This window comes from Tachyglossus aculeatus, chromosome 2 (assembly GCF_015852505.1).
Source record: "Tachyglossus aculeatus isolate mTacAcu1 chromosome 2, mTacAcu1.pri, whole genome shotgun sequence".
NCBI classification, from domain to species: domain Eukaryota; kingdom Metazoa; phylum Chordata; class Mammalia; order Monotremata; family Tachyglossidae; genus Tachyglossus; species Tachyglossus aculeatus.
In genome coordinates, this window is record NC_052067.1 from 130,894,217 (window position 1) to 130,909,957 (window position 15,741).

At 45.9% G+C, this 15,741-nt stretch overlaps 1 protein-coding gene across 2 annotated transcripts in view; it reads left to right on the forward strand.

The window, feature by feature from the left end:
- GCC2 (GRIP and coiled-coil domain containing 2) overlaps positions 1 to 15,741 on the forward strand; it is a 155,542-nt gene that overhangs the window by 78,264 nt on the left and 61,537 nt on the right. For both annotated transcript variants that reach the window (XM_038759937.1, XM_038759938.1), the window contains exons 11-13: positions 484 to 648; positions 12,661 to 12,765; positions 13,982 to 14,144. In XM_038759937.1, coding sequence (XP_038615865.1) covers positions 484 to 648; positions 12,661 to 12,765; positions 13,982 to 14,144 — 433 coding nt within the window. The remainder of the gene's footprint in view (positions 1 to 483; positions 649 to 12,660; positions 12,766 to 13,981; positions 14,145 to 15,741) is intronic.

A 15,741-nucleotide genomic window follows, 5' to 3' on the forward strand; every position in this document is an offset into this window, starting at 1 on the left:
TTATTTTACTTGTACATATCTATTCCATTTATTTTATTTTGTTAATATGTTTGGTTTCGTTCTCTATCTCCCCCTTCTAGATTGTGAGCCCGTTGTTGGGTAGGAACCGTCTCTAGATGTTGCCAACTTGGACTTCCCAAGCACTTAGTACAGTGCCCTGCACACAGTAAGCGCTCAATAAATACGATTGATTGATTGATTGATTGATTTGGAAAGTACAATTCAATAAACAGGCATGTTTCCTGCCCATAACAAGCTTACAATGTAGAGGGATTGACAGACATTAATATAAATGAAGTAATTTATAATATGTAATTCATGCATTATTATTCCCTGTTGAAATCTTCAACTATGAAAATATGAAAAAAATCTGTACTTTTTTCCCCCTCCTTATTCCCCTTTCCCTTCCTTCTATTTCAATGTCCTATTTTATGAGACCTGGATTGCCTGGTTTCCCTTCACTGATTGTTTCTGTCATTGTAGCGTGACAAGCTAAGCTCTGACAATGAAGATCTCCTAGCCCGCATCGGCACACTTCAGTCGAACGCCAAGTTATTAGAAGCCCAGATTCTGGACACCCAGAAAACCAAAGCCGCAGTGGATAAAGAGCTGGAAGCTGAAAAACTTCAAAAAGAACAAAAGATCAAGGTAAAAAACAAACAAAAAAAAAAGCGGTCGCGGAATAAACATTTAGTCATCATGGACCTGAACTGGTGGAAAGGGCGATTGAGAGAGAGTTAAAATGGTGCTCTGTAACAATTCCAAATCCCAACCAGTTGTCAGTTGCAGAAGAGTCTTCAGAACGTTTTTCGAATCAATCAATCGTATTTATTGAGCGCTTACTGTGTGCAGAGCACTGTGCTAAGCGCTTGGGAAGTCCAAGTTGGCAACGTATAGAGACGGTCCCTACCCAACAGCGGGCTCACAGTCTAGAAGGGGGAGGCAGAGAACGAAACAAAACATATTAACAAAAGAAAATAAACAGAATAGATATGTACAAGTAAAATAAATAAATAAATAGAGTAATAAATACGTACAAACATATATACATATATACAGGTGCTGTGGGAACAAAACATATTAACAAAATAAAATAAATAGAATAAATATGTACAAGTAAAATAGAGTAATAAATACGTACAGACATTTATACGTGTATACAGGTTTGTGGGGAGGGGAAGGAGGTAAGGCAGGGGGATGGGGAGATTGCAGAGAAGCAGCGTGGCTCAGTGGAAAGAGCCCGGGCTTTAGAGTCAGGGGTCATGGGTTCGAATTCCGGCTCTGCCAATTGTCAGCTGTGTGACTTTGGGCAAGTCACTTCACTTCTCTGGGCCTCAGTTCCCTCATCTGTAAAATGGGGATTAAGACTGTGAGCCCCCCGTGGGACAACCTGATCTCCTTGTGACCTCCCCAGTGCTTAGAACAGTGCTTTGCACATAGTAAGCGCTTAATAAATGCCATTATTATTATAATTATTATTATTATTATTATTGCAGAATGAAGCCTCACTTTCAAGCAAAATGCAGAAGTTCCATGGGTGTCAAGTTTTAATTGGGATGTGAATGTACTAAATATTCACCATCAGATATGGGGGCGGGGGGAGTCTCTGTTCCTCTGCTCTATTTTGAACGGCCACTTCTAATCCTGCTTCTGTCACTTGTCAGCTGTGTGACTTTGGGTAAGTCATCCAATTTCTCTGGGCCTCAGTTCCCTCATCTGTAAAATGGGGATGAAGACTGTGAGTCCCACGTGGGACAGCCTGATTGCCTCGTATCTATGCCAGTGCTCAGAGCAGTGCTTGGCACATAGTAAGCGCTTAACAAATATCATTATTATTATTATTATCATCACCTTGTATCTCCCTCAGTGTTTAGAACAGTGCTTGGCACATAGTAAGCGCTTACCAAATACCGTTATTATTATTATCACCTTGTATCCCAGCGCTTAGAACAGTGCTAGGCGCATTCATTCAATCGTATTTATTGAGCGCTTACTGTGTGCAGAGCACTGTCCTAAGCGCTTGGGAAGTCCAAGTTGGCAACAGATAGAGACGGTCCCTACCCAACAGTGGGCTCACAGTGTAGGCACATAGCGCTTAACAAATACCATTATTATTATTATTATTATTATTATTATCATCACTTTGTGTCTCCCCCAGCGCTTAGAACAGTGCTTACTGTGTATACTGTAAGTGTGTGTGTGTGTGTGTGTAGAGAAGCAGCATGGCTCAGTGGGAAAGAGCCCGGGCTTTGGAGTCAGAGGTCATGGGTTCAAATCCTGGCTCCACCAATTATCTATGTGACTTTGGGCAAGTCACTTAACTTCTCCGTGCCTCAGTTCCCTCATCTGTAAAATGGGGATGAAGACTGCAAGCCCCCCCCGTGGGACAACCTGATCACCTTGTAACCTCTCCAGCGCTTAGAACAGTGCTTTGCACATAGTAAGCACTTAATAAATGCCATTATTATTATTATTATTATTACTGTGTATCACCTTGTATCTACCCCAGCGCTTAGAACGGCGCTTTGCATATAGTAAGTGCTTAACAAATGCCATCGTTGTTATTATTAAAGCATTACCGCCAGCATCAGGGTGAAACATAAGCGCTTAGTACAGTGCTCTGCACACAGTAAGCACTCAATAAATATGATTGATTGATTAGGAAACAATATGGCCTAGAGGAAAAACCACAGGCTTGGGAGTCAGAGGACCTGGGTTCTAATCTGGGCTCTGCCACCTGCCTGCTGTCATTTAAGTTTTCCGTGCCTCGGCGGCCACGTCTGTAAAATGGGGAGTCAGTACCTTCATTCATTCATTCATTCAGTGGTATTTATTGAGCGCTTACTGCGTGCAGAGCACTGTACTAAGCGCTTGGGAAGTACAAGTTGGCAATATATAGAGACGGTCCCTCCCTTCAGCTGAGACTGTGAACTTGTTAATGCGACCTAAGTCGTGTCTACCCCAGCACTTAGAGCAGTGCGTGACACATAGTAAGCGATATGTTGCCAGCTTGTACCTCCCGAGCTCTTAGTCCAGTGCTCTGCACACAGTAAGCGCTCAATAAATACGATTGAATGAATGAGTGAAGGAGCAAATACCGTAATTGTTATTGATTCAAAGGCGACCCCTCGCCCCCCGAGGCATCATCATCATCATCAATCGTATTTATTGAGCGCTTACTATGTGCAGAGCACTGTACTAAGCGCTTGGGAAGTACAAATTGGCAACATATAGAGACAGTCCCTACCCAACAGTGGGCTCACAGTCTAAAAGGAGGCACTTTTCCAATTTAGAGAGGAAGAAAAGAGGAAAACAGTGTGGAGAAGCAGCGTGGCCCAGTGGGTAGAACACAGGCCTGGGAGTTGGAAAGACCTGAGTTCCAATCCCAGCTCCACCGCTCGTCTGCCGTGTGACCTTGGACAAGTCCCTTCACTTCTGTTGGCCTTAGTTATCTCATCTGTAAAACAGGAATTAAGATTGTGAGCCCCATGTGGGGCAGGGGACTGTGTCCAACCTGACTATCGTGTATAATAATAATAATAATAATAATAATAATAATAATGATGGCATTTATTAAGCGCTTTCTATGTGCAAAGCACTGTTCTAAGCGCTGGGGAGGTTACAAGGTGATCAGGTTGTCCCACGGGGGGCTCACAGTCTTCATCCCCATTTTACAGATGAGGTAACTGAGGCACAGAGAAGCTAAGTGACTTGCCCAAAGTCACACAGCTGACAGTTGGCAGAGCCGGAATTTGAACCCACAACCTCTGACTCCAAAGCCCGTGCTCTTTCCACTGAGCCATGCTGCTTCTCATGCTGTATCTAGTACATGCTGTATCTGGTAAGAGAAGCAGCGTGGCTCAGCGGAAAGAGCCTGGGCTTTGGAGTCAGAGGTCATGGGTTCAAATCCCAATTGTCAGCTGGGTGACTTGGGGCAAGTCACTTCACTTCTCTGGGCCTCAGTTCCCTCATCTGTAAAATGGGGGTGAAGACTGGGAGCCCCCCCGTGGGACAACCTGATCACCTTGTAACCTCCCCAGCGCTTAGAACAGTGCTTGGCACCTAGTAAGCGCTTAATAAATGTCATCATTATTATTATTATTATCTGTAAAACAGGGATTAAGATTGTGAGCCCCATGTGGGACAGGGACTGTGTCCAACCAATCTTGTATCTACCCCAGTGCTTTGAACAGTGCCTGGCACACAGTAAGTGCTTAACAGATACCATGAAAAGAAAGAAACAAACGGAAAGTTCTTATTAAGAACTCCATCCTTGTTGCCAACTTGTACTTCCCAAGCGCTTAGTACAGTGCTCTGCACACAGTAAGCGCTCAATAAATACGATTGATGATGATGATGCTAAAAAATGATGATGATGGTATTTGTTAAGCGCTTACTATGTATCGAGCACTGTTCTAAACACTGGAGTAGATTCATTCATTCAGTCGTATTTATTGAGTGCTGACTGTGGGCAGAGCACTGTACTAAGCGCTAGGAAAGTACAAGTCGGCAACATATAGAGGCGGTCCCTACCCAACAACGGGCTCAAAGTCTAGAAGACGGACTCACGAGCTAACCAGGTTAGACACGGTCTCTGTCCTCACAGCCTTAATCCCCATTTTACAGGGGAGGGAACTGAGGCCCAGAGAAGTGAAGTGACTGGCCCAAGGTCACACAGTAGGCGAGGGGTGGAGTCGGGGTTAGAACCCAGGTCCTCCTAACTCCCAGGCCCGGGCTCTAGCCGCTAAGCCACGCGGCTGTGAGCCCACTGTTGGGTAGGGACCGTCTCTATATGCTGCCAGCTTGGACTTCCCAAGCGCTTAGTCCGGTGCTCTGCCCACAGTAAGCGCTCAATCAATACGATTGATTGATTGATTGATTCCCAGTTCTTGCTTTAGTGTGGGTTGCGGAAGAAAACGTGCCTCTCGCACCCAGGCCTGACAGTAGAAACGGACTCATTCCAGAATGAGGGGCAGGTATTTCAGGGTGCTTGGCTGTTGGGATTTCCGCATATCGGGGACAGAAGGAGCGAGCCGTCTTCCGCCCCGCCGGTGAGCCTCCGGCTCCCTCCGCGTTCCCGTCGTTCCCGTGTGGATGTGTGCGTGAAGCGCCACAGATTCCCGGGCCAGGCCGGAGGCGGCGGGATGCCGGCCGAAAAAATGGGAGCAGTGGAGGATGGGTCGGCCTTCCTCTGTCCCCACCCCCATCCCCACTCCCTCATTCGTTCATTCATTCATTCAATCGTATTTATTGAGCGCTTACTGTGTGCAGAGCACTGGACTGAGCGCTTGGGAAGGACAGGTTGGCAACATAGAGAGACGGTCCCGACCCAACAGCGGGCTCGCAGTCTAGAAGGGGGAGACAGACGACAAAACAAAACATGTGGACAGGTGTCAAGTCGTCAGAATAAATAGAAGTAAAGCTAGGTGCACATCATTAACAAAATTAATAGAATAGTAAATATGGACAAGTAAAATAAATAGAGTGATAAAGCTGTACAAATATATATACAGGTGCTGTGGGGAGGGGAAGGAGGTAGGGTCAGGGGGATGGGGAGGAGGAGAGAAAAAAAGGGGCTCAGTGTGGGAAGGCCTCCTGGAGGAGGTTAGTACTAAGCGCTTAGTACAGTGCTCTGCACACAGTAATCGCTCAATCAATATGATTGATTGATTGATTGAGGTGAGCTCTCAGTAGGGCTTTGAAGGGAGGGAGAGAGCTAGCTTGGCGGATGTGCGGAGGGAGGGCATTCCGGGCCAGGGGGAGGAGAATGCTTCTGGTCCTCCTCCTGCCTCTCCAATCAATCAATCAATCAATCGTGTTTATTGAGCGCTTACTGGGTGCAGAGCACTGTACTAAGCGCTTGGGAAGTACAAGTTGGCAACATATAGAGACGGCCCCTACCCAGTAGTGGGCTCACAGACTGCTCCTCCTCAGTTTTGTGCAGTGACTCCCCCTCTGTCCTCTCCTGCTTGTCCCGTGGATTCATGCATTCAGTCGTATTTATTGAGCGCTTACTGTGTGCAGAGCACTGTACTAAGCGCTTGGGAAGAACAAGTTGGCAACCTAGAGAGACGGTCCCTCCCCAACAGCGGGCTGGTCTCCCTCGCTCCATTCTGGGTCTTCTAAAGTTTTTGCTCTCGCCTCAGTCTCTCTCAGGGAGCTCATCTGCTCACGTGGCTTCCCTTTCACGATGACGGCTCCCCTCATCCGCCCTGTAATTCCATATTTCTTCCTGGCTCTAGGACATCTCCGCTTGGATGACTAAAGAAGCAGCGTGGCTCAGTGGAAAGAGCCCGGGCTGGAGAGTCAGAGGTCGTGGGTTCAAATCCCGGCTCCGCCGCTTGTCAGCTGGGTGACTTTGGGCAATAATAATAGTAATAATAATGTTGGTATTTGTTAAGCGCTTAACGGGCTGGGGCGTCCGAGTTCGGGGGTTCAAATCCCGGCTCTGCCGATTCATTCATTCAATCGTATTTATTGAGCGCTTACTATGTGCATTGCACTGTACTAAGCGCTTGGGAAGTACAATTTGGCAACATATAGAGACAGTCTCTACCCAACAGTGGGCTCACAGTCTAGAATGGGGAGACAGACAACAAAACAAAGCATATTAACAAAATAAAATAAATAGAATATGTACAAATGAAATAGAGCAATAAATACATACAAACATATATTCATTCATTCATTCAATCGTATTTATTGAGCGCTTACTGTGTGCAGAGCACTGTACTAAGCGCTTGGGAAGTACAAGTTGGCAACATCTAGAGGCAGTCCCTACCCAACAGTGGGCTCGTCAGCTGTGTGACTTTGGGCAAGTCACTTCACTTCCCTGGGCCTCCGTTCCCTCATCTGTAAAATGGGGATTAAGACTGTGAGCCCCCCAGTGGGACAACCTGATCACCTTGTAACCTCCCCAGCGCTTAGAACGGTGCTTGGCACATGGTAGGCGCTTAATAAATGCCATTCATTCATTCAGTTGTATTTATTGAGCGCTTACTGTGTGCAGAGCACTGTACTAAGCGCTTGGGAAGTACAAGTTGGCGACATATAGAGACGGTCCCTGCCCAACAGCGGGCTCACAGTCTAGAAGGGGGAGACAGACAAAAAAACACATTAACAAAATACAATAAATAGAATAGTAAGTATTTACAAGTAAAATAGAGTAATAAATCTGTACAGACATATACAGGTGCTGTGGGGAGGGGAAGGAGGTAGGGCGGAGGGGATGGCGAGGGGGAGGAGGGGGACATCACCACTTGTCTGCTGTGTGACCTTGGGCAAGTCACTTCACTTCTCTGGGCCCCAGTTGCCTCATCTTAAAATGAGGATTAAGGTTAAAATGTTAAAAGGTTAAAAGGTTAAAATTAAGATTAAAATGAGGATTAAAGATTAATAATGCCATCATTATTATTATTATGTGCCAAGCACTGTTCTAAGCGCTGGGGTAGGTATAAGGTATTCAGGTTGTCCCACGGGGGGCTCACAGTCTTAGCCCCCATTTTACAGATGAGGTAACTGAGGCCCAGAGACGTTAAGTGACGTGCCCAAGGTCACACAGCAGACAAGCAACAGAGCCGGGATTAGAACCCACGGCCCCTGACTCCCAAGCCCGGGCTCTTTCCACTGAGCCACGCTGCTTCTCAACTCAGTTCAAGTCACTTCACTTCCCTGTGCCCCAGTTACGTCATCTGTTAAGCGCTTAGTACAGTGCTCTGCACATAGTAAGCGCTCAATAAATACGATTGATGATGATCTGTAAAACGGGGATTAAGACTTTGAGCCCTAACTTGGGACAACCTGAGAATCCTGTATCTCCCCCGACGCTTAGAACAGAGCTTGGCACATAGCGCTTAGCAAATACCGTCATTATTATGGTCATAATAGACCCTCGACACTCCCAACTCAACACGTCAGAAGCCGAACTCCTCACCTTTCCTCCTAAACCTACTCTTCCCTGTGACGTTCCCATCTCAGTCGACACCTCCTCCGTCGTCCCCATCGGCCAGTCGTATTTATTGAGTGCTTACTGTGCAGAGCAATCAATCAATCAATCGTATTTATTGAGCGCTTACTGTGTGCAGAGCACTGTACTAAGCGCTTGGGAAGCACAAGTTGGCAACATATATGCCATGGTTGTACATATTTATTACTCTATTTATTTATTTATTTATTTTGCTTGTACATTTCTATCCTATTTATTTTATTTTGTTGGTATGTTTGGTTTTGTTCTCTGTCTCCCCCTTTTAGACTGTGAGCCCACTGTTGGGTAGGGACTGTCTCTATGTGTTGCCAATTTGTACTTCCCAAGCGCTTCGTACAGTGCTCTGCACATAGTAAGCGCTCAATAAATACGATTGATTGATTGATTGATATAGAGACGGTCCCTACCCAACAGTGGGCTCACAGTCTAGCAAGTCCCCAGAAGGTTTTCTCTGTGTGTTTTTAAAACATTAGGAGCTTAGTTTTCTCTGACAGCAGCGTTTTCGGTAGGAAAGTACCCAGGCTTGAAACTCTATTCTGGTTTGTAGGGCTTCCACCTCACTGGAGTCCTCAAGTCTTTGCTCGTATATATAATGTACCAGAAAATTCTAACACCCTGACCTACGGAAAATAATCCAAGTTTATCTGATGTTGAAGCCATTAGCTTAAAAGCAGGTTCACTGCTTCTGCCAGCTGAGCGTTACAACTTTTGTAAACAGAGTTACGGCTACTCAGTCCATCAGTCAATCGTATTTATTGAGCGCTCACTGTGTGCAGAGCACTGTACTAAGCACTTGGAAAGCACAAGTTGGCAACAATACACCAAATAATGCAAGTCCTGAGAACAATCCGTTATCTCCTTAAAAGTCACCGACACTGCTCGTGGAACCATTGCAGAGCGCTTTGCTGAGCGCTTGTGTGCGGAGCTGGTAGACACGTCCCCGGCCTACGACGAGCTTACCTCCCAGAAACCCACAAGCTTGGTGTCTTCCACTTTTTACCCTCATTCAGCCCCCCATTCCCTCCTGCCGAATCCTGCCTGTTTTTCCCGAATAATCTCTCCCAGATCTGCCCTTCCTTTCCACCCATCCTACTCCCACCCTGGCACAATCTGTGGTCCTGCCTTGGCTCGATGAGTGCATTAGTCTCCTCTTTGCTGGTGTCCCCGTCCCCAGCCTGGTTCATAATAATAATAATAATAATAATAATGGTATTTGTTAAGTGCTTAGTTCTAAGCACTGGCAAGGTGATCAGGTTGTCCCACGGGGGGCTCACAGTCTTAGTCCCCATTTTCCAGATGAGGGAACTGAGGTCCAGAGAAGTGAAGTGACTTGCCCAAAGTCACCCAGCTGACAGCTGGCGGAGCCGGGATTTGAACCCATGACCTCTGACTCCAAAGCCCGGGCTCTTTCAGTGGAACCACGCTGCTTCTCTTTCCGAAACTTCCCGTTCATCTTCCCGAAACGTCACTCGGCCCACATCTCCCCTCTCCTCAAGGCCTTCCGTTCACTCATTCATTCATTCAGTCGTATTTATTGAGCGCTTACTGTGTGCACGGCACTGTACTAAGCGCTTGGGAAGTACAGGTCAGCAACGTATAGAGACGGTCCCTACCCAACAACGGGCTTACAGTCTAGAAGGGGGAGACAAACATATAGAAAGGTGTCGAAATCGTTAGAACAAATAGAATTAAATGATCAGTGTCCAATCTGATGAGCTTGTATCTATCCCAGTACTTAGTACAGTACCCGGCACATAGTAAGTGCTTAACAAAAACTATTAAAAAAAAAAGAAGGGTAGGGGTGGGTGGGATTCAGAAAGGACACCCTGATAATAATAATAATAATGGCATTTATTAAGTGCTTACTATGTGCAAAGCACTGTTCTAAGCGCTGGGGAGATTACAAGGTGATCAGGTTGTCCCATGGGGGGGGCTCACAGTCTTCATCCCCGTTTTACAGATGAGGGAACTGAGGCCTAGAGAAGTGAAGTGACTTGCCCAAAGCCACACAGCTGACAGTTGGCAGAGCCGGGATTTGAACCCATGACCTCTGACTCCAAAGCCCAGTCTCTTTCCACTGAGCCACGCTGCTTCTGATCTAAATGCTTAGCAGTTTGACCTGAAAACCAAAGGGGCAAGGACTGCCCCTGGCCACTTCCTGAAACAATCCCGGAGAAGTGCCAAAAATAGCGCCCTGCCCTCACTCACCTTCTGGGCTGAGCCTCCTCGGAGCCCAGCCCAGCCGGGCGCAGTGCGCCACAGATGTAGGGGGAAAAAAAAATAATAATAGCATTTATTAAGCGCTTACTATGTGCAAAGCACTGTTCTAAGCACTGGGGAGGTTACAAGGTGATCAGGTTGTCCCACGGGGGGCTCACAGTCTTAATCCCCATTTTCCAGATGAGGTCACTGAGGCCCAGAGAAGTGAAGTGATTTGCCCAAAGTCACCCAGCTGACAATTGGCAGAGCCGGGATTTGAAACCGTGACCTCCGACTCCAAAACCCGGGCTCTTTCCACTGAGCCACGCTTAAGAGTTCAAGTTTATATACAGCACCGGTCTCCATGAAGTGTAAGAGAGTAAAAATATCGGCTAAATCAGCTACATAGTTGAAGACCCCCTTCCACTGACTCCCTCATGTTTGGTTTCCGGACTCTCCACCCTTGGGCCCACCTAATCTATCGGCTCTCATCACCCCCTGTTCCCCAAACCTCTGTTTTTGCCTCTTCCAAATCAATCAATCAGTCAATTGTATTTATTGAGCGCTTACTGTGTGCAGAGCACTGTACTAAGCGCTCGGGAAGTACAAGTTGGCAACATATAGAGACAGTACCTACTCAACAGGTAGGATTGGGTTAAATAATCAGTCGTATTTATTGGGCACTTACTGTGTGTGTATAGAGATGGTCCCTACCCAACAGTGGGCTCACAGTCTAGAAGGGGGAGACAGAGAACAAAACCAAACATATTAACAAAATAAAATAGAATAGATAGGTACAAGTAAAATCAATAAATAAATAGAGTAATAAATATGTACAAACATATATACATATATACAGGTGCTGTGGGGAAGGGAAGAAGGTAAGGCGGGGGGGATGGAAAGGGGGAGGAGGGAGAGAGGAAGGAAGGGGCTCAGTGTGGGAAGGCCTCCTGGAGGAGGTGAGTTCTCAGTAGGGCCTTGAAGGGAGGAAGAGAGCGAGCTTGGCGGAGGGGCAGAGGGAGGGCATTCCAGGCCCCGGGGGATGACGTGGGCCGGGGGTCGATGGCGGGACAGGCGAGAGCGAGGTACAGTGAGGAGATTAGTGGTGGAGGAGCGGAGGGTGCGGGCTGGGCTGGAGAAGGACAGAAGGGAGGGGAGGGAGGAGGGGGGCCAGGGGATGGACGGCCTGGAAGCCCAGGGTGAGGAGTTTCTGCCTGATGCGCAGATTGATTGGTAGCCACTGGAGATTTTTGAGGAGGGGAGTAACATGCCCAGAGCGTTTCTGGACAAAGACAATCCAGGCAGCAGTGTGAAGTATGGATTGAAGTGGGGAGAGACACGAGGATGGGAGATGGGAGAGGAGGCTGATGCAGTAGTCCAGACGGGATAGGGTGAGAGCTTGAACGAGCAGGGTAGCAGTTTGGATGGAGAGGAAAGGGAGGATCTTGGCAATGTTGCGGAGCTGAGACCGGCAGGTTTTGGTGACGGCTTGGATGTGAGGGGTGAACGAGAGAGCGGAGTCGAGGATGACACCCAAGTTGCGGGCTTGTGAGACGGGACGGATGGTAGTGCCGTCAACAGAGATGGGAAAGTCAGGGAGAGGGCAGGGTTTGGGAGGGAAGACAGGGAGCTCAGTCTTCGACATGTTGAGCTTTAGGTGGCGGGCAGACATCCAGATGGAGATGTCCTGAAGGCAGGAGGAGTTGCGAGCCTGGAGAGAGGGGGAGAGAGCAGGGGCAGAGATGGAGATCTGGGTGTCATCAGCGTAGAGATGATAGTTGAAGCCGTGGGAGCGAATGAGGTCACCAAGGGAGTGTGTGTAGATCGAGAACAGAAGGGGACCCAGCACTGAACCTTGGGGAACCCCCACAGTAAGGGGATGGGAGGGGGAGGAGGAGCCTGCAAAAGAGACTGAGAATGAACATGTTTGTTGTTATTATTATTATTATTATTATTAATCCCAGCTCCACCACTTGTCAGCTGTGTGACCTTGGGCAAGTCACTTCACCTCTCTGTGCCTCCATTACCTCATCTGTAAAGTGGAGATTAAAGATTGTGAGCCCCATGTGGGATAAAGACTATTACCCATCTGATTAGCTTGTATCATCTACTCCCATGCTTAGTACAGTGCCCAGAACATAGCACTAAACAAATATAATTTTTAAAAAACCTCACTGTAGCTTTAGCCAAGCTTGAAAGAATTGAACCCCCTGCCTTCTGTTTCTGTCCCTGGGGCCAGTTTTATGTATTCTTTTGACCATTCCTCGGGATTGTAATGGGGCTGGATGTAACCACAACATAGCCAAATCTGCTCCGTTAGGGTGGTATAGTGGAATTTGCCGTACTTCTCACGAGTTGAAAGTCAAAAGGATCTGGTGGGTTTTTTTTTTTTTTAAGGAACCCAAATGATTTTTATGCCCGGTGATATTTACGAAAAGCACAGAATTAAATATAGAAAAAAAATTGCTCATTTGCAGGAGCATGCTGGGGCTTTAAAAGAACTTGAAGAACTGCAGCTGCAACTACAGAGGGAGAGGAAACAACTTCAGAAAACTCTGCAGCAGTTGGAGCTGGTTAGAAAGGTAAAATAATACCAAATTGCCTAGCATGAGGATTCCATTAATTCTGTTTTTCTGGTGTACCGACCACTCCTTGAGACTAAGGAGGGCACTTTGGCGAAATTTATAGTACTTCTTTCAAGGCCTTTGTAGTATCATTAACATACCAAACAGTGATTTATTGTCCCCGACGGAATGAAAAAGGTGAAAGCATCTAAAAATGCTTAACTCCCAATGAATAGCTTTTGTAGGCATTTCGTGGTTTCCACTGATTGTTCACTTTTGCCACCTAATTTCTAATATTTTTACAATAACGAATAGACTTGAAAACTGTTGATTTTAATTTCTAATATTTTTCCAATAACGACTAGACTTGAAAACTGTTGATTTCTGTTCTATGTGAAGAACTACAATAAGGAGGAAGAATTTTGTATTGATTTCAAAGCGGAACCCAACATTTAACTTCTCCAACTGTCAATAAATGAAAGGTGGGGGAGAAGGAGAAATGAAAAATATATGTATAATAATTGTGGTATTTGTTAAGCGCTTACTCTGTGCCAAGTACTGTTCTAAGCGCTGAAGTAAATACAAGGTTATCAGTTTGTCCCACATGGGGCTCACAGTCTTAATCCCCCTTTTACAGATGAGGTAACTGAAGCACAGAGAAGGTAAATTACTTGCCCAAGGTCACACAGCAGCAAGTGGCGGAGCCGGGATTAGAACCCATGTCCTCTGGTTCCCAAGCCCAGGCTCTTGCCATTAGGTCTTGCTGCTTCTCTCTATATAAAGGAATATTTGAGGGAAACCAATGAACAAAGAATGAGTACTTGGCGTAGCAGCAAGGAATAAATATCAGAGACCTAATTTGCCACCAATAAGATTAAAGGAGTTAAAAAAAAATGAGAAATTAAAAACTGGGATTTTAGTCTCTGATTTTATAAATGCTAGTATTCATTCAGTCGTATTTATTGAGCGCTTACTGTGTGCAGAGCACTGTACTAAGCGCTTGGGAAGTACAAGTTGGCAACATATAGAGACAGTCCCTACCCAACAGCGGGCTCACGGTCTAGTAGAATTGTTTTCCTGAATAAAATCCCAGCAGCATTGATTGAAATAGTTGTTTCCCATTGTAGGAAAAACCTGCCTTTTTTTAAGCCAGAATTTGTTTCTCTGTTTTAATGCAAATTTCAAAACATTCCAAATGATATTTCTATGGATGCCTTAAATCTATTACATACAGGATGCTCAGCAGACCACATTGATGGATATGGAAATAGCTGATTATGAGCGGTTAGTAAAAGAGCTAAATCAGAAGATAAGTGATAAAAACAGCCAGATTGAAGATTTTGAGCAAGAAGTTAAAATTCAGAAGCAGAAACAAGAAAACCTGCAGGAAGAAATAGGTAAGATAATAGAACTCGTTTTTGTCTTTCGTTTCAACCGTAAATTCTAAGCTTACAGGAGGCAGGGTGAACAAGGACTGTGAGCCCACTGTTGGGTAGGGACCGTCTCTATACGTTGCCAACTTGTACTTCCCAAGCGCTTAGTACAGTGCTCTGCACACAGTAAGCGCTCAATAAGTAAAGACCTCCTCCAGGAGGCCTTCCCAGACTGAGCCCCTTCCTTCCTCTCCCCCTCATCCCCCCTCTCCATCCCCCCCATCTTACCTCCTTCCCTTCCCCACAGCACCTGTATATATGTATATATGTACAGATTTATTACTGTATTTATTTATTTATTTATTTTGCTTGTACATATCTATTCTATTTATTTTATTTTGTTAGTATGTTTGGTTTTGTTCTCTGTCTCCCCCTTTCAGACTGTGAGCCCACTGTTGGGTAGGGACTGTCTCTGTATGTTGCCAATTTGTACTTCCCAAGCGCTTAGTACAGTGCTCTGCACCCAGTAAGCGCTCAATAAATACGATTGATGATGATGATGATGATGATGAATAAATACGACTGAATGAAGGAGCCCCACATCTGAAAATCTGAAGTTCAGCAAACCAGTGAACACTCACCAGAAAGTAACCGGAAGGAATTTTCACCACTTACTGAACGTGTATGCCACTTTTTCTATGAGCAGTAAATTAGTATTAACATCCCAAACCATCAGTAATAATAATTATGATGATGGTGGTCTTTAAGCACTTCCTACGTGCCAAGCACTGTTCTAAGCACTGGGGTAGATACAAGGTGATCAGGTTGTCCCCCGTGGGGCTCACGGACTTCATCCCCATTTTCCAGATGAGGTCACTGAGGCCCAGAGAAGTGAAGCGACTTGCCCAAAGTCACACAGCTGACAAGTGGCGGAGCCGGGATTAGAACTCATGATCTCTGATTCCCAAGCCCATGCTCTTTCCACTAAGCCTTATTGGGTATTTACTATGTGCAGGGCACTGTGCAAAGTAATAATAATCATGGTATTTGTTAAGCGCTTACTATGTGCCAAGCACTGTTCTAAGCACTGGTAAGTGTTTGGGAGAGTCCAACACAACAGTATAACAGACGCATTCCCTGCCCACAGTAAGCTCACAGTCTAGACGGGGACGCGGACATTAATAGAAATAAAGAATTTATAGGTTTGTACGTAAGTGCTGTGGGACTGAGGGTGGGGTGACTACTACATGCCCAGAGGGTATCCTTTCATTCATTCAGTCTTATTTATGGAGCACTTAATCAATCAATCAATCGTATTTATTGAGCGCTTACTATGTGCAGAGCACTGTACTAAGCGCTTGGGAAGTACAAGTTGGCAACATCTAGAGACAGTCCCTACCCAACAGTGGGCTCACAGTCATTCATTCAGTCATATTTATTGAGCACTTACTGTGTGCAGAGCACTGTACTAAGCGCTTGGGAAGAACAAGTTGGCAGCAGAGAGAGACGGTCCCTACCCAACAGCGGGCTCACAGTCTAGAAGGGGGAGACAGACAACAAAACAAATTAACAAAATAAAATAAATGGAATAAATATGTACAAGTAAAGTAAATAAATACAT